The following is a 20,868-nucleotide window of genomic DNA, read 5'->3' on the forward strand; positions in this document are numbered from 1 at the left end:
GCAGTTAAGAAATGCCTGTGGAGGAAAAATGCACACCTGGATGTTTTCTTGCGGATCCTGCTAGGCGTCTCACTGGAGTCCAGTCAGAGACTCTTACAGGATCTACTGACACACACTGTGAACAGAGACCATGCAGAGAGGCACACAATATACATCAAAGACATAATCATAAATGAACATCTCTCTGCTGACAGATGCATCAATCTGTTCCTTTGTCTGCTGAAAATAAAGGATCAGACTCTGTTCAGAGAGATTCAGGAGTTTTTGAAATCAGAGAATCACTTTCTCAGTCTCACTGCTCAGCAATAACCTTCAGATATCAGAGGGGCTGGATGAGTTTAATCTGAAGAAATACAACACATCAGATAATGATCTGTAATCATATCATTTACAATAAGTGCTTTTGAAGAAAGGGCTCGTATATTCACCAACCCGAGCTTTATCATTTATATATCTGTATTATATCTGTTGTTTTTATTTTTGTTTTTCCTCTCACAAATTCTCACAAATCACACTCACTAATGCTCACAAATCCGTGTTTTTAAAACAGTAAAAGCTCTTTTCATGTAATTGTAATGTTATATTGTGTCATGTTTATCAAAATAAAACTGATAAAAAACATAGATCCCACAAAATGCAATTTGTTGAACTTTATTCTTGTACAAACAGATGCTGTATTAAGCAGTACAAATATTGCATTTATTTCACTTCATGATAACTCTTTATTTTGATGGTCCCCCTATAGGGGATATATAGGCTACACTTTATATATACAGTGTGTGCAGAATTATTAGGCACGTTGAGTTTCTGATCATATTTTTTTCCAGGCACATTTTACCAATTCCAAACCACATTAATCTTAATAACTACTATTCATTTTTTTATCATTTATAAGTGATATACAATTGTTCATGAAGGCTGGAAATGAAAAACACCTTATATTCAGGTGTGCATAATTATTAGGCACATTTTCTTTTATGGATGAAATAAGCCAAATAAGAGATTTAACTATAAAATTATTAAATGCCCATGAGAAGGATGCAATACTAATGCAATACTAGAAATTCCAGTTAAGGCATGACCATTGGACAGTGAAATGCTCAGGTCAGCAGGGTCAGACAAAAACAGGTGGAGAAGAAAAGACACATGTTAACTGCAAAATAATTAAGAATTAAGGAGAAGAATTAAGTGTGAAACTATCAGTAACACTTTAGTCTCCAGTGCCACCATTTTCCAGAACTGCAACCTACATTTTGAGTCTCCAGAAGTACAAGGTGTCAGGGTCTCAGAGACTTGGGTTAGGTAAAGAATCCTAAAAAATGACCCCCACTTAATAAGAATCTCAAGTGTAGTAAAATACATGAAGACTGTTTTTTTTTATAGGCTTTATAGACAGACAGATTGAGAGTGACTCTTGATGGACCAGCACCACATCCTCTTGTACCACTGTTTGAAGAATACATCTCAATAATCAACAACTAACAGCTATAATCTCTTTATTGTTTATGTACTAGAACACACACATTGACTTCCGTCTAGATAAGACACTGCACAGTCTTCTACTGTGTTTTATTAAGACGTTTGAATGCAGCTGAACAAGAGTTTTGTCTTTCTGATTCTCTGAGCGCCACCTGGAGGAATATTAAGGAATTAAGTTGATTAAAGATGAAGGTGTCTGAAATCGCCCCCCTATATCTTTAAATAGGACACTATTTGAGGGGACAGCCATTTTTAGAGGTGTCTGAAACCATAGTGGACATTATTGAGCGCACTCATTCAATCCCATAATGGACTGCAATAACGAGTGTACAACTGATGCAAAGCCACTTAAAGGCAGGCCTGCAAAAAAAGGCAAAAAAAGCTGATTGTTCTTGTCTCCATTTAACAATGCTTGGTCCGACCTTTGCGGCCTTTGAAGGATGCAGCCTCTGAATTGGGACACAGATACAAAGCCACTTGAAGGCAAGCCTGCAACCTTAGCTGAAATAAGCGTCAAGCCTGTGGTACGCATGGGAGACAAGGCCTTTTTTTTTATTGATGTAAATGGAGGAGAGGCTTCACTATGCTGAATAAACTGCTTTTGTGAGGAAATAGCTTATCGTTTAATGAATTGACAGCCCATTGGCTAATCTTCAACATATTTGCTCTAAAACATTCGTTTTGGAATGATCTATTTTTAGAGTTTATACCAAAAAAAAATAAAAGTCATGGACAATATTGCACAACAGGTATTATTCAGAGCACTTCTCAAAATGTAGAGACACAGCTGTGAAACCTTTAAAATGAACCTTCTTCTGTCAAGATATACAGTAACAGTGTAATTGAATTGTGGTCTGAAGACAGAAGGTTTTGGGGTAGTGAGTGATTATGTAATATCACTATTATAAAATCAAATAAAATGGTACATTTGTGTTAAGAAAATTCTTGTGATCATCTGATTAATTTCAAAGTGGACTTTTTTTTTTAAAATCTAATAACAGGTGAAACTGTGGGACATGTTTTGTCTCATGTCTCCAGAATCAGTGACGGGAAATGGTTTGATGTTTCAAGGTCAAATGAATGTGGCATCCAGTGAATTCCGTTCATCTCACCACTAGGGGTCTCTGTCACCCGCTTAATGAAATGGAGTGTCTGAATGTCTGTACATTCTGCACACTGTAATATATCTCCTCCAGTTCTGCATCATTAGTGTCTCCTTTCAAACCCTAATTGTGTTACTTCTGTGCATTTCTGAGTGTATCTGTTTCTTTTTGAAGATGTTTTGTGGAGTTATCTGGAAATGAGATCTGGATAATCTTGCAGTAGCCTACTTTTCTGGCTGCCTTCATATAGCCTAATATAACTGAAGTAAACATAATAGAAACACATTTTTGTTTCATTTTCTTCATTGCAATAAGATACTCATACAGATATCATACTCGATAAAAAAAAAAATTCTCTGTATTTGTGTCTGTGTCTGGTGTTTGACCTGCTTTCACATGAAGTGATGCTAAAGGAGGAGGTTCCTGCGCTCATGTTGGAGGATGAAAACGGGAGGCTCAGTTTGTGCTCCAGCAGCTCAGGAGAGAGATGTGACGACACACGCTGTGATTTCAGGTGAGAATGAGCACTGAATGCATGGCACAGATATACATCAGTCAGATCACTAAACTAATGTCCTGTTTGCAATTATTGCATGCCGGCTGTTATACCAGGTATTATATTTTTGTTAAATTATAACAGAGAACAGCTTGTCTACAGGTACACGGTGCAATTTTGAGGAAACTCTGACCTGTTCAGATCGAAACTTCCTTTTTCCTCCAGCTGTTTCAATATATATATTTGATTCAGAAATGTCATGGCCATGGCAGATATTTAGGATAATGTGCATTTATATTGTTTATGAATATCAACTATCTGTATCAGAAATAATCTACAAAGCATCAGGATATACTTTCACTATGATTGAATCGCTCTTGACAAAATTAATTTCTGGTTCAACGCAGTCCACAATTCAGTGACTTTAATCTACTGACATGAATTATAAAAAAACAAACCATTTACAGTTTATTTAATCTGTATGATGCTGCAAGAATGCGATATGAAGTGATTCATTCTCATCTTTATTCTGCAGGGAAGCTGTTTGGATTGTCATGGCTGGACTGGAATGCAACAAATATCTTTGTTTCTTACCAGCAAGATGGAGCTGATTTGAAGTGAAGACATCTGACACCATGACGACGATGATGCTGAGAATCAATGTCATTATTATTTTGTTTCTTTCAGTCTTATTGTTCTGTACCCGTCCCATCTCATCAGCTGATGTAAATCAGATGTCAGTGATACCCAGGGCAGCGTCCCGCTCGGTGGCGAGGATGGATGGCGATATCATCATCGGCGCTCTGTTTTCTGTCCATCATCAACCGGCGGCAGAGAAGGTCTCGGAGAGAAAGTGCGGTGAGATCAGGGAACAGTACGGGATCCAAAGAGTGGAAGCGATGTTCCACACGCTGGATAGAATAAACGCTGATCCCAACCTTCTTCCCAACATCACTCTGGGTTGTGAGATCAGGGACTCCTGCTGGTACTCATCAGTGGCTTTGGAACAGAGTATTGAGTTCATAAGAGACTCTCTCATTTCCATCCGTGATGACAGAGACGGGCTGAAGTGGTGTGTTGAGGGAAATCTTTCTGCTCAGCCGCCGGCCACCAAAAAGCCCATCGCTGGGGTGATCGGACCTGGATCCAGCTCAGTGGCCATTCAAGTTCAGAACCTGCTGCAGCTCTTCAACATCCCTCAGATTGCGTACTCGGCTACAAGCATTGATCTGAGTGATAAAACCCTCTTTAAGTACTTCCTTAGGGTCGTGCCCTCTGACACTCTTCAGGCCAGAGCGCTCTTGGACATTGTGAAACGCTACAACTGGACGTATGTGTCAGCCGTTCACACTGAGGGTGAGTTATAGCTCTTCTGAAGCTCAGGATACTGTATGACCTGAAGTATCAAGATGTTTCTCCTGATAAATCAAATAGACACATTTTAAAACAAGAGAATATAACTATCAAATAGATGTGTAGTAGCTTAGATTGGATTTTGGAAGAATTTGATAAGAAATGTTTTGTATTGAAATCAAATCGGAGCATGGTTTGACATGTTAAGATCTGTTCTGAAACTTTTGCTGAGGAGAAACTGTGAATTTAACTTTCTATTTGCTTTCCATAGTATCATTGGTGTCCAAGAGAAACATTTAAATAGCATGAAATGATCTGATCAAATATCACTGGAACCATGCAGGGTCAAAACTGCAAGACATTTTTTAACAGACTTTTTAATCACCATATCATTATCAAGAGATTGATATTGGTCTCATATCAAGCACATTATTCCAAATATAACTCAATCTGTGATTAAAAAGTAAAACTGTAATCTTCTTAACAGCATTTGAAAGCACAATCAGGGTCACAAGCTGAGCTCTAAAATCATTCAATTAAATAAATGCCTGTGCTATAATCTGTAGTTTCATTCATTCATTTGCTTAATTCCTTCAGTCATTATTTTGTTAGTTTGTTCATTCATTCATTGTTAATTTGTTCTTTCAGTTGTTCATTCGTCATTCATTCACTCAAGTCAGTCGTTCATTATTTGTGTTGTGGGTTGGTTCGTTCATTAATTTGTTTGTTTATTCTTTCATTCTCTTTAATCATTAATATTTTTCACTCACCCTTGACATGATATTGTACTTTTTAAGTAACAGTAATGCTTTTTGAATTGAATTGTGAATTGTGAATATGGATGTTGTTTTCAATTCAATACACATATTTTGTCTTTTCAATTCAATATCCTGAATTGAAAGGAGACAATCCTTACATTCTGAATACTAATAGACAACTCTGGGTCTGTTTTTTTGTGTAATATTCAAGGTAGGACATGAAACTTTAAGGCGCAGTTTCACAGACAGGGTTTATATTAAGCCAGGATTTGGCCTTGGTTTAATTAGGACATTAAATTAGCTTTTATAAATGTACCTTAGAAAAAGAAACATGACTGGTGTGCATCTTGAGACAAAACAATGGCACTGATTTAAGATATCTCAGTGCAAGTTGCTTTCAGTTAAAACAGCTCAAATATGCACTTTAATCTGGGACTAGTTTAAGCCTTGTCTGTGAAACCAGTTGTTAATAAGTTAAGCTAAAGTCTGATTTTAAGACCTTTGAAGATGCTGTTAAGTTGTCCATCTCACTGCATTTTCACTGCAGTCCCAGGTGAGCTGGATTGAGGTAATGAGAGAAGCTCTGATGCAGATGCTCTTGTGTTGGTGTTTGTTCCTCAGGGAACTATGGTGAGAGTGGGATGGAGGCCTTTAAGGAACTGGTATCTCAGGAGGGTCTGTGTATCGCACACTCTGACAAGATCTACAGCAACGCTGGGGAGAAACACTTCGACCGGCTGCTGAGGAAACTTCGAGAGCGTCTGCCCAAAGCTCGCGTGGTGGTCTGTTTCTGCGAGGGAATGACTGTTCGTGGTCTCCTCATGGCCATGAGACGCCTTGGTGTAACTGGAGAATTCCTCCTCATCGGAAGGTGACTATATGTTTAGTTTTTAATTTAATGAAATGTGTAGGGACATTAAGGACATTTAAAGGAATTAAAGCATAATCCTTGATAGTTTCATAAAGTACCAGATCTATTCTGCTTAGAAATGATCATGATTTCCTGATGCTGCAGGTGTCTGTTAATGAGATATTAAAATGATGGATGACTGTCCCATAGGTTTTTTTTTTTTTTTTTTGCTCAGCAGAACCCTCTCTTGTTGATGTAAAGTATTTCAAACCTCTGTCTTGATGCCAGTGCAGTCTCTATGAAGTGAAAAGAGGAACATCAATTGGCCAAGGCTGCTTTATTCTAGGTCAAGGAGACAGTTTTAAAGGAGGCTAGTTCAAAGCCATACTTTAGTTATTTACTGAAATACATACTAGTCACACCAGGCTGATTTGACTAGTTAAAAGTGTATACACAGCATCAATTAAAATTATTCAGTTTTAATGTTATGGAGGCTATTTGAGATGAATGATGGATTTGAGGCACTTTTAGAACCCCCCTGATACTAAAAATGGCGAAAATATTTCAATTGAGTAAATTCTAATTTAAGACATATGACATGTAACAAAATTTATTCAGATTTTTTTTTTTATTCTAAGTTTTTAAAGGTAAAATTAGATGTAAATATTTAGGTTATAAAACTATAGTTGTAACTATAGTATTAAAATTAAGAAGCACCACTTGAATCAGAGAGCTACTACAAATCTCTTTGGTGTGGTTTATCAGAGTATTTTTATTTCGGGAAAACTGTTTTTACCTCACTACATTCCAAAGAGACAAAAACACATATTTTTCTATAATGTCATACAGTGAAACAGAGCCGCTCTTTTCTGAACACGGGTTTGGTAACTTACAAAAAGCGTAGATACAATCTGCGTGTCATCTGAAGGTTTTAGATCCAGTCACTGTCTTCCACCAGACTTGTTTCATATTATGGTATTTTTATTCTTTAGTATAGTCAAAAACATACACATTTAAGAGATATAACCAGTTTAGATGGAAAGGATCTCAAGCTGACAAGCTGAAGACGTTACTGTAGCTATACCCATTAATAGACACTGTACTTCCTTGAAAAGAAATTACCCAACACCACAACAACCATAATGAAATGACCCTTTACAATAGATAATGCTTTACAATGAACTCTGTTAGAGAGCTACATATTGGAATTTATCTGTTCAATAAAATACCTTACTCACCTGTTGAGTAATAAATATGTAATAAACATCTCTGTGTCGCTTTTACATTTCAAATCCCATCTCCAAAAATGCCAAGCCAATGTTGATTCTTGTTTTATTACAAGCTCTGTCGCATTCTTCCTCTGTTCGGCGCTTGTTTAAAATGGGTGATTCCCTGTTCGAGGTTTGAGAATTATCTGCTTTTAACCTTTCTCACTCGTTGTCACAGCTAACATATCACTGTAAAAAGTGGCAACCTGAAATTGTCCACCTTAAAGAGATGGGGTTTTTTTGTACTTGATTTAACCCATAAAAATTTATTTTGTTGGTATAAACTAATGGATTTAGGTTGATACAACAATATCAAATAATATTTTTGACTTGGAATAAATTATTAGATAAATGAATTTAGATGTTATCATTTTAGGTTACCTTTTTTGTCAGTGTACGCCACTCCTACGCCATGAGACATGCACGAGCGAGTGACGTATGTACGCAATTTCCCGCAAAAACATCCCGACAGGTCTAAAATGTAAACACGTATAATAAGCTTACCTTAGTGACTCTAGTGACGTTTTGGAAGAAAGGTTGATGATGTATTGACTCATTATTTAAATTTTGTTATTTTTGTCAAGTCAAGTCACCTTCGTTTATATAGCGCTTTTAACAATATGGACTGTTTCAAAGCAGCTTTACAGCGATAATAGGAAATTAAAGTAACAGAGATTGTTTTGGCTTTACAGCAGCTCTAGAATAAAGTTATTGTCCAGCTAAAGTTAGTTTTGATCGATTCACTTCTGTTGCAAAGATCAGAGTTATTAACTTAGGAGGAACTTTCCTTATTAATTTTCCGCGTAGCCATGTGAACCGGAACTATTTTCACAACGTTTTATCTGTACAGAGGTAAAGAGAAGGAGAAGAGGCCTTCACAGGGGAGAGACTAGTTGACACTTCAGGACTGTGTTGTCGTCGTGTCCAGGCGCAGATCCTTCATCAGATCTGGATACGGCCTGGATACGGCGGACTGCGGTAAACCTCGGGATAAACAGAGGGACTAATATTAGCATAGACGTAATTCTTCTTATAATGTAACGAGTACATCAGGATTTATTGGGAGTGTTCCCAGTTCCGGCTGACCTAATTTATGCAGCCTAACATTGAATTATAGAAGTTTATAATATGTTATGTGTATGCCAAGTCAAAGAGATTTGAACTGACAGAGTGTGTCTGCTTCACGGACAATGTTAGGAAGACTGTTCCAGAGTTTTGGTGCTAAATAGGAAAAGGATCTACCGCCAGCAGTCGATTTTGATATTCTTGGTATTATCAACTGGCCGGAATTTTGAGATCACAATAGACGTGAAGGACTATAATGCGTTAAGAGCTCGCTCAAGTACTGCGGAGCTAAACCATTTAGTGCTTTGTAAGTAATCAGCCATATTTAAAAAATTATACGATGTTTAATAGGGAACCAATGCAGTGTTGACAGAACCGGGCTAATATGGTCAGACTTCTTGGTTCTGGTAAGAACTCGAGCTGCTGCATTTTGGACCAGCTGTAGTTTGTTTATTAAGCGTGCAGGACAACCACCCAGTAGAGCATTACAATAATCTAGACTTCTTTCTAAATAGGAACATAGTTGTGAGGATACTGCCTTTTCTTAGCCTGGCAAGCCAGACCTACATCAAGATGTTGGGTCTGGCAACTCACCATAGACACTGCTCAATCCGAGGGGCGGGATAAACGGCTGTCTTTCAAATTCACTCTGCACGCAATAGGACAGCGCTTCAACCAACCAGAGCGTTTTCCCAACAGCGGAGCTAGTTGATAGATTCAACTTTTGCCATATCTGGGCAGCAAAACTACGAATACATCTTCCTTTTTTTAAGAATGACTTAAGTGCCGTTCTTTGCTCTTTTCTCAAAGAAAAACCTAACTCCAAGTCCTCCACACTGTAAAAACTAAAGGAGCCTCAAATACCCTGTCGGATACTCAAGGAACTTCAAAATGTAATTTTGGTGCCTCAAAGCTCTTTCTCCTATAGTAGGGTTACTGGAGGAGCATTGACAATCTTTGAGGTTCTTGCTGGAACTTATGGGATCCTTTAAGCACTTTGTATTTAGTTCAGAGGTTCTGGAGTCACCTTTTCATTACCATGAGACCTCGAAGTGCTTTGGGGGAAAATAGAGGAACTTAAATGCGATAAAAGGGTTATTGGAAGATCTTTTAACATTTAAGTGGTTCCTGGAAGATCTCTTATGTTAAAGCCAGCATCTGGAGGAACCCAATGGTTCAGTGAGGCCCGAATTAGATTATTATTCTATTATTATTATTATTATCCTATTATTATTTGATTCAGTTTGATTCAGTATACATACCCAGGTGAAAAAGACGTACTATTAAATGTATTAAAAATGTACTTGAGTGTGTTTTTAGTAGACCTACAATACAAATATACTTTAATGCATTTTTATTATTATTATTATAGGCAAGTTTGATTCAGTATACATACCCAGGTGAAAAAGATGTACTATTAAATGTATTAAAAATGTACTTGAGTGTGTTTTTAGTAGACCTACAATACAAATATTTAATGCATTTTTAATACATTTAACAGTAACCTAGTCTTTTTCACTTGGGTAGCTTACATATATTTAGTATAGGCCTATTTTATTAAGTAATTTAAACCTTAAACAACAACACTAAATAATAATAATATTATATGAAGAAGAAGAAGCAGGAGGAGAAAAGTTTTATTCTGTCACGAAACTGCTGCTATTCCTCTGCTGTCGTCGCTTCAGTGATCCTCGCGCTGCTCGCGCGCAACAAAGCTCAGCTGATCGTCATCAGGAAACTAACGGCTCCTCTCATCAAAGCTTCCGCCGTTTGTTCTGCTCTCCATTACCAGGTTTGTAAACTCGCCAAATAAATATAAATACAGAGTTTACTCACTATATATTTAAACACACACACATATATAAACTAAATTTATTATACATTACTACGTTTTTACAGCGTTTACCACTCGTTTATTGCACAGTATCTGGTATGAAGGTTTTAGCCCCGCGCGGATGCTAACTTCGTTGATCTAATGAACAAATGGAAATGATTGACTTATTGTCTTAGATAGATTTAGTCATTCAATTTAACATATTTTGTACAACTGTCTTCAAATTGCTGATATAGCCTAACTAATTTAGAAAATTCTCCGATTCTTGCGTTTGTTATGAATAACAAAAACAGGTTATAGTTTGGTCTTTTTTTGTTTAGCCTAACTTTACTTACTACAGGTGCCCTCATTCTCTCAAATACCATTTTAAAGCCATTTACTGGTCAATAAATATTATGTTGTGAATAATCAGCTTTGTTCTTTTGTTTCCCCAGAACAACCATTACATTTCTAAAATAATCTGAACATTTCAGTGGCAACATTGAATTACAGTAAGTTACCTGCACCACATGCTGTACTTTATTACTATGAACTTTCTCTGTGTGCAATTGTATTGTTTGACTGTGTAGCAGCTACTTGTGTTTTTAATCAGTTATTCTCTGAAAATATTTTCTCATGATCTCAAATCTCATTCATGTTACTCAGAAAAATAATATCACAGGTTTGGTTCACAAATAATGCTATGCATTTTTTTCTGATATCTTTATCATTTGCATTTGAATATAAGACATTTTTAACTCTGAATTATAACTTCAAGTTTAGTCTTTTTCGACAAAAAAAAAAAAAAAAGGAAAAAGCTATTATATGGCCTCAGAAGACTTACAACACAACCCAATCTTTTCTGGGACATTTTTGGAGCTTAGCCATTTTTACATAAATTGTTGCATTGAATTGAACTAGACAAGTGTACATAAGAATGGTTTCATGAATGATTTACACATTTGTTTTCTGCTTGTGTTTCATGCAGTGAAATTGAATGGTGACTGGGGTTGCATTATGCCTGAGATCTGCTTTTGGGTTCCACAGACAGAAAGTCAAACAGGTTTGGAACGTCACAAGTCTGAGGAAATTATTTAAATTTCACAACTATCACTTTAATAACATTACTAACTGTAAATTTTGTACTTTGTAGGGATCTCGGTAAGCTGAAATACAAGTTTGAACAAGAATAAAAATCCTCCTGTAGACCTGAAAATCACTGAAGTGCCTGGACCATCCACCAGAGAAGAGGAAAAACAAACGGAAAACGATGCTGTACCTTTTCACTTTTCTAACTCTTTAAGTACCTCACACCAACTTGGTCCCATAGTGACATTTTTGACCACAAACGAAATTGCTGATCGTGTGGATTCTTATTGAAATGACTGGAATTCACCAGTGAACATTCACAGAACAACAGATAATTTTACTGCACCTTAATACTGTTTCCGGGTCGAAGCCTCTACTGCTACTTCCTCTATCTTGTTTCATGAGAATACTCAACAACCATTTATGAACACTGTTGATTCAAGTCACACATTTAAGCTTTTCAAAAGCCATAGTATACATTACAGTCTCCAGTCTAACAGCATCCCAGACTTCAACATTTTATGATTCAAAATAGCTGAATATCTAACCATCTGAGATTTCTGTATAGAGATAAAGGTTACAGCACAATGAGTGTATATTAGCACTTGTTTGTTTTTGGCATCTGATAGAGCTTTTGGACTTGGAAACAGTGATGTCAGACTCACCATCGGACTGAAACACAAATGTTTAAAGTTAAGTAAAGATGGACATTTTTAATTAGTTCAAATGTAATTACATTGATTTATTTCGTGGAACATATGTGTTTCCATGCATTTTGTTGAGATGTCTTTTCTTGTTTATCTATTGTATATACATGGTTGATTATTCATGTTGCTTATGTATTATACTATTTTTTTGTGTATTCATTGATATTAAGCTATAGTTAGCTTTTTTCCCCATGTGCATGGAAGTGTATGTATAAAAATGAATATCAAATATGTAATAAACAATTCTTATTTTGTATTTGGTTCAATTTGTTTATTATAATAGAAGTCAAAGGTAACCATAGTAACAACATGAAATTAAATATTTAAAAAAAATGAAATTTGGTTCCTGGAGGCACCCAAAGTGGTTCCACACAGTGCCTAATATAAGAGTTCCTCAGGAAACTTGTGTGGTTCCTCAGAGAACCGGCCCTTTTTAAAGGGTGCCTAGAGGATCTACAGACGGTTCCGCCGGTGTGGCAAAGTGAAGAACCCCAAAAGGTTCCTCCAGGCACCTTTAATTTTTACAGTGCAGAGTCGCGGACAAAGCCGATTCGAAAGATGTTCGCCAGCAGCAGCCGTCATTCTTTGTTTTCAAGTGGCAGGTAACCGTCGCAACTCTGTCAACATTATGTTAAACCCGCCCCGCCTACTCTATACACGACGTGATTGGCCTGACCCAATTTAGGTTTTTGCAGCTCGAAAGTCAATGGAGAGTTGCTAGACTGCCCTGGCTGCAAAATACATTTTGCTGCCGCTAGGGTGCGTCTAGATTTCTAGGCTAGCCTTTTCTAGTATATTTGACAGAAAAGGTAGTTTTGAGATTGGTCTGTAATTGACTAATTCTGTAGGATCAAGTTGCGTTTTTTTAACAAGCGGTTAAATCATAGCCAGCTTAAAAGTTTTAGGTATGTATCCTAATGACAAAGATTAATTAATGATATTAAGAAGAGGATCTATGACCTCTGGAAGCATCTCTTTCAGTAGCTTAGTCGGAATAGGGTCTAACATACATGTTGTCGATTTAGATAGTATTGAATGAATTAAATTTTTCCTTAGGAACACTACAATGCACTGCCTGAGGCGATACTGTAGTAGACGGTTGCATAGTTATAATTTTCTCCCTGATATTATCAATCTTGTAAGTAAAGTGCATAAAGTCATTACTGCTGTGCTGCTTGGCAACTTCTGGGCTTGAAGCTTTATTTTTCGTTAATTTAGCCACTGTTTCAAATAAATACCCAGGGTTTCGTTTATTTTCTTCCTATAGGGTTGAAAAATAAGTAGATCTAGCTGTTTTTAAGGCCTCTCTGTACGCAATCGTGCTCTCTTTCCATGAAATGTGAAAAAACCCTAGTTTTGTTTTCTTCCAGTTGCGCTCCATTTTTCTGGGTGCTATCTTAAGGGCCTGAGTGTGCTTGTTGTACCATGGCTTTGGACTATTTCCTTTAATCTTCTTTAAGCACAAAGGAGCAACTGTGTCTAAATTGCTGGAAAAGAGAGAGTCAAAAGTTTCTGTCGCAATATCGAGTTCTTCTAAGCTATCTGGGATGCTGAGATGATGAAACTGATCAGGAATGTTATTAATAAAGCAATCTTTAGTAGCAGAAGTGATAGGTCTAATATATTTGTAACACAGAGTTGGCTTTGCAACCTTGGCTAAATTAAGTATACATGAGATTAAATAATGATCTGAGATGTCATCACTCTGCTGCAGAATTTCAACGGCATCAACATTGACTACGCTTACAAGCTGTCAATATTCGGGTTATGGTCGGGTTAAGGTCACTATTTGGGTTTCTGAAACATTTGGAATAACCTGTTTACATGCGTGAGCAGAGAGAGTTACTCCTGTATACATGGAATTTGTAATCAATTGGCAATATCCCGATGTAAACGGCGACGCACGGTTAGCGTCTGGACGTACGGACAACCTTAAGACGCAATATGCGTCATTTCCGATTCTTCTTCCTGTATCCAAAGACGACAACAACAGCAGCAGCACGCGGATAATGAATAGTTCGGGGCAGATAGCGATCGCCTTTGTTTGCGCTTTCCTCCTCGCTCCAAAAGTGTGGTGCTGTGCTGCGTCTCGCCATGTTTACCTCTACTTCTTGTTTACTTCCGGTATACTGCACGCGGTTTTTGTATGCGCCATCTCTCCTCAAAAGACCAAGATTCCTTGCGAATAGAACATGCGCAGAACACATATCAATGTTCCTTTTGATGGGGATATGCCGATACGCGTTTACATGACCAAATATTCGGGTTAGAAAAGGGGTACCCCAGGGATCATATCCAGGTTTTTAAAAACCGGGATATGAGCATATCCGGGTTTTTGCCGGTGTTTACATGGCCGTGTGCGACCGGGTTATTGCTAATATTCCGGTTTTGAATGGGTTATTGGCTGCATGTAAACGTAGTCATTGATTCCATGTGACAATATTAGATATAGAGTATGATCAGTGGCGGCTGCTGGTCTTTCAAAGAGGGGAAGCCCATTTCCGGCCTACATCATAAAAATTGTCCATTTATTTATACGTAAATTCTGCCCAATGTTCCTTTTCAAGAAAATGCTCTGTGACCCTGTCGTACCAACTAGGCGTCTTTTCCAGTGACTTGACCAGTGTCCTCTCAATGGCCAGCAGAGTTAGGTATAATTGTATAAATGTAATAATATAATAAATGTATAAATAATAATATAATAAAGTATAATAATACTACTACTAATAATATATTTTTAATTATTTTAATAATTATTTTTTAAATTATTACTAACAATAATATAAAAAATATAATAAGTGATAATATAATAAAGGTATAAATGTATAATTGTGTGAAATGTATCATGAAAATTGGCTAGCAATTTCGACAAGCAAATACCAAGAATCAATAAAATGTTAACACAATAGTACATATTTGACCATTATTTTTTTTACATTATAGGGGAAGCCGAGCTTCCCTTGCAGTCTTAAAGAAATCCCCACTGAGTATGATTACAACAATGAGTAGGTCCTGACACGTGTTGTCTAACTCCAGTAGAGTTCAGAATGTCTTTAAATGCCAATCCCAATGCATATTTTGCATCTACATGTATATTAAAATCACCAACAATTAGTCTGATTATTAGCAAATTCTTTGATAAAATCTGTATGGTGCCCTGGTGGCCTGTATACAGTAGCCAGCACAAATCTCAAACGTGATTTATCATTTACACTAGATAGTGTTACATTAAGCACCAACACTTCAAAATAATTAGGGCCCAAGCCCTGAAAGGGCGAAGGCCCTATTGTTTCCGTAAGGATTATTAGGGCCCAAGCCCTGAAAGGGCGAAGGCCCTATTGTTTCCGTAAGGATTTTTTTTTTTTTCTTCATTATTTTTTTTTTTGCCTTTTTGACACTTTTGGGGCCCTTAACATGCTCAAAAACTCTTGAAATTTTGCACACACGTCAGAACCCGCGGCCATCAGGGCCGGGCTGAAGCTGGTACCGGTGCGTGGCAGGGGGGCTCGACGGCGCCCCCTGGAATGGGGTCCGAAAACTTGGTCCATAAATCAAACACGCTTGCATGTAATAATATGAAACTCAGTACACATATAGATCTCATCGGGCCGAACAACTTTCGTGCTCTAAGTTTTACAAAAGCCCAACAGGAAGTCGGTTATTATACGTTGTTTGGAAAACGCATACAATGGAATGTGAAATACTCCTCCTAGGGATTTCATCCGATCGCCACCAAACTCGGTGAGAATAAAGTCAAGACATTGAGGATGAATTCTTGCGAACAGATTTTTGATATCTCGAACGGTTTGGCCGTGGCGAGGAAACTAATTTATGGCGAATAATGGGACACAGGAAGTGTGTTATAACTTCTGCATACATTGACAGATCTTGATGAAACTTCAGCAGTGTATTCGTTGTAAGAGGCCGATCACATGGATGTGACTATTGTGAGTCAAAGTTATAGCGCCACCAACTGGCAGCAGGAAGTGTGTCACTTTCAAAATGCTTTGAAGTCACCCTCTTACTTTTACCCGATTTGCTTCAAACTTTATGTGTATAATGTAAACACACGGCAGATGTAGACCTGTGAAAGGATTATTGATATCTTAGATACTGTTGCCGTGGCAACGCATCAAATTTTAATATTCTTTTCGGATGCGTTTGAAACTCTTAGCATGCTTGAAATTGGATGAAACTCGACAGACACATAACACTTATTAGCCAGTAGACATGTGAAAAGTTTCAGAAACGGGCGTGGCAGGGGGGCTCAACAGCGCCCTCTTGAACAGGGTCTGAAAACTTGGTTCATATATCAAACACGCTTGCATGAATTAATATGAAACTCGGTACACATATAGATTTCATCGGGCTGAACAACTTTCCCTCTGTCAAGTTTCACGCCAGCCCAACAGGAAGTCGCTATTATGGGTTGTTTGGAAAACGCTTGCTGTGGAATGTGATGTACTCCTCCTAGAGAATTCATTCAATCACCTCCAAACTCAGTCAGCATGAAGTCAAGACATTGAGAATGCTAAATTGCGGACGGATTTTTGATATCTCGAACGGTTTGGCCGTGGCGAGGAAACAAATTTATGGCGAGAAAAGAGAGGAGACGAAGTGTTATAACTTCTGCATACATTAACTGATCTTGATGAAACTTTAGCAGTGTGTTCGTGGTAAGAGGCAGATCAGATGGATGTAACTATCGTGAGTCAAAGTTATAGCGCCACCAACTGGCAGCAGGAAGTGTGTCACTTTCAACATGCGTTTGACAAAAGTGGGTGGGTTAGTTTTACCAACAGTTACAAAAATCAGTATATATATTGGTCTCACCGAGCCGGACAACTTTCTAATTTACAGTTATTAGCTCAGAGCAAAAGGAAGTCAGATATTTTGGTTTGAATGTGGATTTTTTGGATATTTCAGACTCTGAGTTTTTAGCTACTCTTCCTAACTGGTTTATTTTATTCACACCAAACTTTTTCAAAATGATAAAGATACATTAAAGATGCTAAATTGTGAACGGATATTAAACATCTCAAACGGTTTTGCTATAGTGAGGGACTAAAGTAAAGTAACACTTAAAGCCTCATCTTCTAAAAATGTAATTAAACACCATTTATTTCTATATAAAAGTATAAAAATATCACAACTAAACCCATTTTATTCTTTTTTTTTTCAATTTAATAAATATTTATAAGTTTAAAAATAGTAATTGTACTATTTAGTCCCATAAAAGTCAAGTCATACATAGGGCTATACTGCCCTCTTGTGTTCAAAATCAGGTAGGCCTATTGTATCTACTTAAAAATATACTAGGTATGTGACGGTGAGAATATTTTACCACCGGTTAATCGACATGTGACACCGCTGGGGGCTTTTGAATCGCCAACTTAAAAACGAAAGTAAAATATGTTCGTCCACACTGACATTGATAGTGGTTGAGCGAGCGTTTCAAATTAATTCCTATGGAAGTAGGAATTAACTGAAAAACGTTCACTCTGTTCTGCTCATTCCTCGCCGTGGATGTGCACCGTTATGAATGCCCGTGCAGCCATGAGCATTTTAGTTTAATTTTAAAATTAGCGCCTTTCGGGGGTTGATTGCTTGAAATTATTTTACAAAAGCACAATGTTGTGTTTTATTGCGACTGTACACAAATATAAGTTAACACTTTGCAGTTTGAATGTCGTCCTGTATAATGACGGAGTATGTTTTTATGTGTCCACTGTTCAAACGCGCCCACGCCACACACACACACCCACCCACACACACACGGTTTACTATCTTTGTGGGGACTCTCCATAGATTTAATGATTTTTATACTGTACAAACTGTATATTTTATCTCCTTACACTAACCCTACCCCTAAACCTACCCATCACTGAAAACTTTCTGCATTTTTACATTTCAAAAAAAACTCATTCTGAATGAAGCTTGTTTACCCATGGGGACCTCTATTTAGGTCCCCACTGTGATACGAGTCCCCATGAGTCTGTGTGCATTCAGGTTAAAGTCCCCACCGGGACAGAAAAACATGAACACACACACACACACACACACACACACACACACACACACACACACACACACACACACACTAGCATTGCAATCTTGACATTGCAGCCTGTTCATTATAGACTTAATAAAATATAATAATAAAATGGTCAACCTAACATATAAAGATTACACTGCTCTAAATAGTCAGTAGTACAATTCGTACAATCACAGTAAGCACCGCTCCACTGTGAATTTTCCAAGGACATTTTTGCGCATGTGAAGAGGATCATTTTTCCCTTCGATATTGGAACGTGAGTGAAGTACAAAGCATATAATAAACAATAGTTTAGCATCCAAAAAAAGGTAATTATATATATATATATATATATATTTTTTTTTTTTTTTTTTTAAGTGACAAGACAAAGAATATTACTTGTCTGATATATATATATATATATATATATATATATATATATATATATATATATATATATATATATATAAATATAGCTGCGAGCAGCGATGGAGGGCCCAAGCCGGTGACACCGCCACCCCGGTGCCTTTAGTGTACTAAAGGCACCAGGTTGGCGGTGCCACCGGCTTGGGCCCGCAATCGCTGCTCGCAGCTATATTTTTTTTTTTTTTTTTTCATTATTTTTTTTTTTGCCTTTTTGCCACTTTTGGGGCCCTTAACATGCTCAAAAACTCTTGAAATTTTGCACACACGTCAGAACCTGCGGCCATCAGGGCCGGGCTGAAGCTGGTACTGGGGCGTGGCAGGGGGGCTCGACAGCGCCCCCTGGAATGGGGTCCGAAAACTTGGTCCATAAATCAAACACGCTTGCATGTAATAATATGAAACTCAGTACACATATAGATCTCATCGGGCCGAACAACTTTCGTGCTCTAAGTTTTACAAAAGCCCAACAGGAAGTCGGTTATTATACGTTGTTTGGAAAACGCATACAATGGAATGTGAAATACTCCTCCTAGGGATTTCATCCGATCGCCACCAAACTCGGTGAGAATAAAGTCAAGACATTGAGGATGAATTCTTGCGAACGGATTTTTGATATCTCGAACGGTTTGGCATTGGCGAGGAAACGAATTTATGGCGAATAATGGGACACAGGAAGTGTGTTATAACTTCTGCATACATTAACTGATCTTGATGAAACTTCAGCAGTGTGTTCGTTGTAAGAGGCCGATCACATGGATGTGACTATTGTGAGTCAAAGTTATAGCGCCACCAACTGGCAGCAGGAAGTGTGTCACTTTCAAAATGCTTTGAAGTCACCCTCTTAATTTTACCCGATTTGCTTCAAACTTTATGTGTATAATGTAAACACAGGGCAGATGTAGACCTGTGAAAGGATTATTGATATCTTCGATACTGTTGCCGTGGCAACGCATCAAGTTTTAATATTCTTTTCGGATGCGTTTGAGACTCTTAACATGCTTGAAATTGGATGAAACTCGACAGACACATAACACTTATTAGCCAGTAGACATGTGAAAAGTTTCAGAAACGGGCGTGGCAGGGGGGCTCAACAGCGCCCTCTTGAACAGGGTCTGAAAACTTGGTCCATATATCAAACACGCTTGCATGAAATAATATGAAACTCGGTACACATATAGATTTCGTCGGGCCGAACAACTTTCCCTCTGACAAGTTTCACGCCAGCCCAACAGGAAGTCAGCTATTATGGGTTGTTTGGAAAACGCTTGCTGTGGAATGTGATGTACTCCTCCTAGAGAATTCATTCAATCACCTCCAAACTCAGTCAGCATGAAGTAAAGACATTGAGGATGCTAAATTGCGGACGGATTTTTGATATCTTGAACGGTTTGGCCGTGGTGAGGAAACGAATTTATGGCGAGAAAAGAGAGACACGAAGTGTTATAACTTCTGCATACATCAACTGATCTTGATGAAACTTCAGCAGTGTGTTCGTGGTAAGAGGCTGATCAGATGGATGTGACTATTGTGAGTCAAAGTTATAGCGCCACCAACTGGCAGCAGGAAGTGTGTCACTTTCAACATGCTTTTGACAAAAGATTGAAAAGGAAGTTGGTGGTAATTTTGTGACGGGTTTCCTTCAGTGATGGCTGGGCAGACCGAGATGAGGTCGTGGAGGGCTACGAGCAGGAAGCTGTTGGCGGCATCACTATAAAGCTTCAGTCGGCCGAGGTCACGTCCTTTGATGACTACTACCTGAAGTTACGCCTCAACACCAACAATAGAAACCCCTGGTTTGCTGAATTCTGGCAGTATCGTTTCCAGTGTCGCCTCCCGGGACACCCACAAGAAAACACGAATTATAAGAAGAACTGCTCAGGTATGAGGAGTGAGAGAGAGGCTGTATTTGGGTCATTCCTATGCAGTACATTTCCATGTAGCCTACCCATCATAGATGACCTAATATATTAGATAAAATATTAATTAATTCATATGAGTTTGTTTTCTTTTATTAAAGTATCACAATTAAAGACTTATATGAACTAATTTCTCAAATGGGGGGAAAAACAATATTTAGAAATATTCCAAGTATTTCTTCATATTTTCCTTACTCTAATTGAACTGTATCAAGCTTCTAGGTATTGTTTTAATTTGTAATCAGTCAAGTTTTTTTCCCCCTAATATTATCCTTTATCCTTTGCCCTCTATAATTTTCTGTGAATAAAACAGATATTTTTTCACTATTATAACCATGTGATCCTCTTTAGGGTTGTGTGGTATGGACAAAAAAAAAGAAAACGAAATCATATGTCTGTATTTTTGGGCTGAATGGTGATAGTGAATGGTGAAACTTTTAACTGGTAGGAGGAACACATTCACTCATCTGAGTTTAGAAATTATATTAGCCTACATTTGATTACCCCATTA

General features: G+C 37.7%; 1 protein-coding gene across 1 annotated transcript in view; it reads left to right on the forward strand.

Moving 5' to 3' along the window:
• Positions 1 to 3,722: 3,722 nt before the first annotated feature.
• Positions 3,723 to 20,868, forward strand: part of grm1b (glutamate receptor, metabotropic 1b) — a gene marked incomplete at both ends in the record, with an annotated part of 41,127 nt that continues 23,981 nt past the window's right edge. Inside the window, 3 exons of the mRNA XM_081394098.1 lie at positions 3,723 to 4,434; positions 5,811 to 6,060; positions 20,085 to 20,320. Of these exons, the coding sequence (XP_081250224.1) occupies positions 3,723 to 4,434; positions 5,811 to 6,060; positions 20,085 to 20,320 (1,198 nt within the window). The remainder of the gene's footprint in view (positions 4,435 to 5,810; positions 6,061 to 20,084; positions 20,321 to 20,868) is intronic.

Source organism: Scardinius erythrophthalmus (genome assembly GCF_964197995.2).
Source record: "Scardinius erythrophthalmus genome assembly, chromosome: 19".
Classification (NCBI taxonomy): Eukaryota; Metazoa; Chordata; class Actinopteri; order Cypriniformes; family Leuciscidae; genus Scardinius; species Scardinius erythrophthalmus.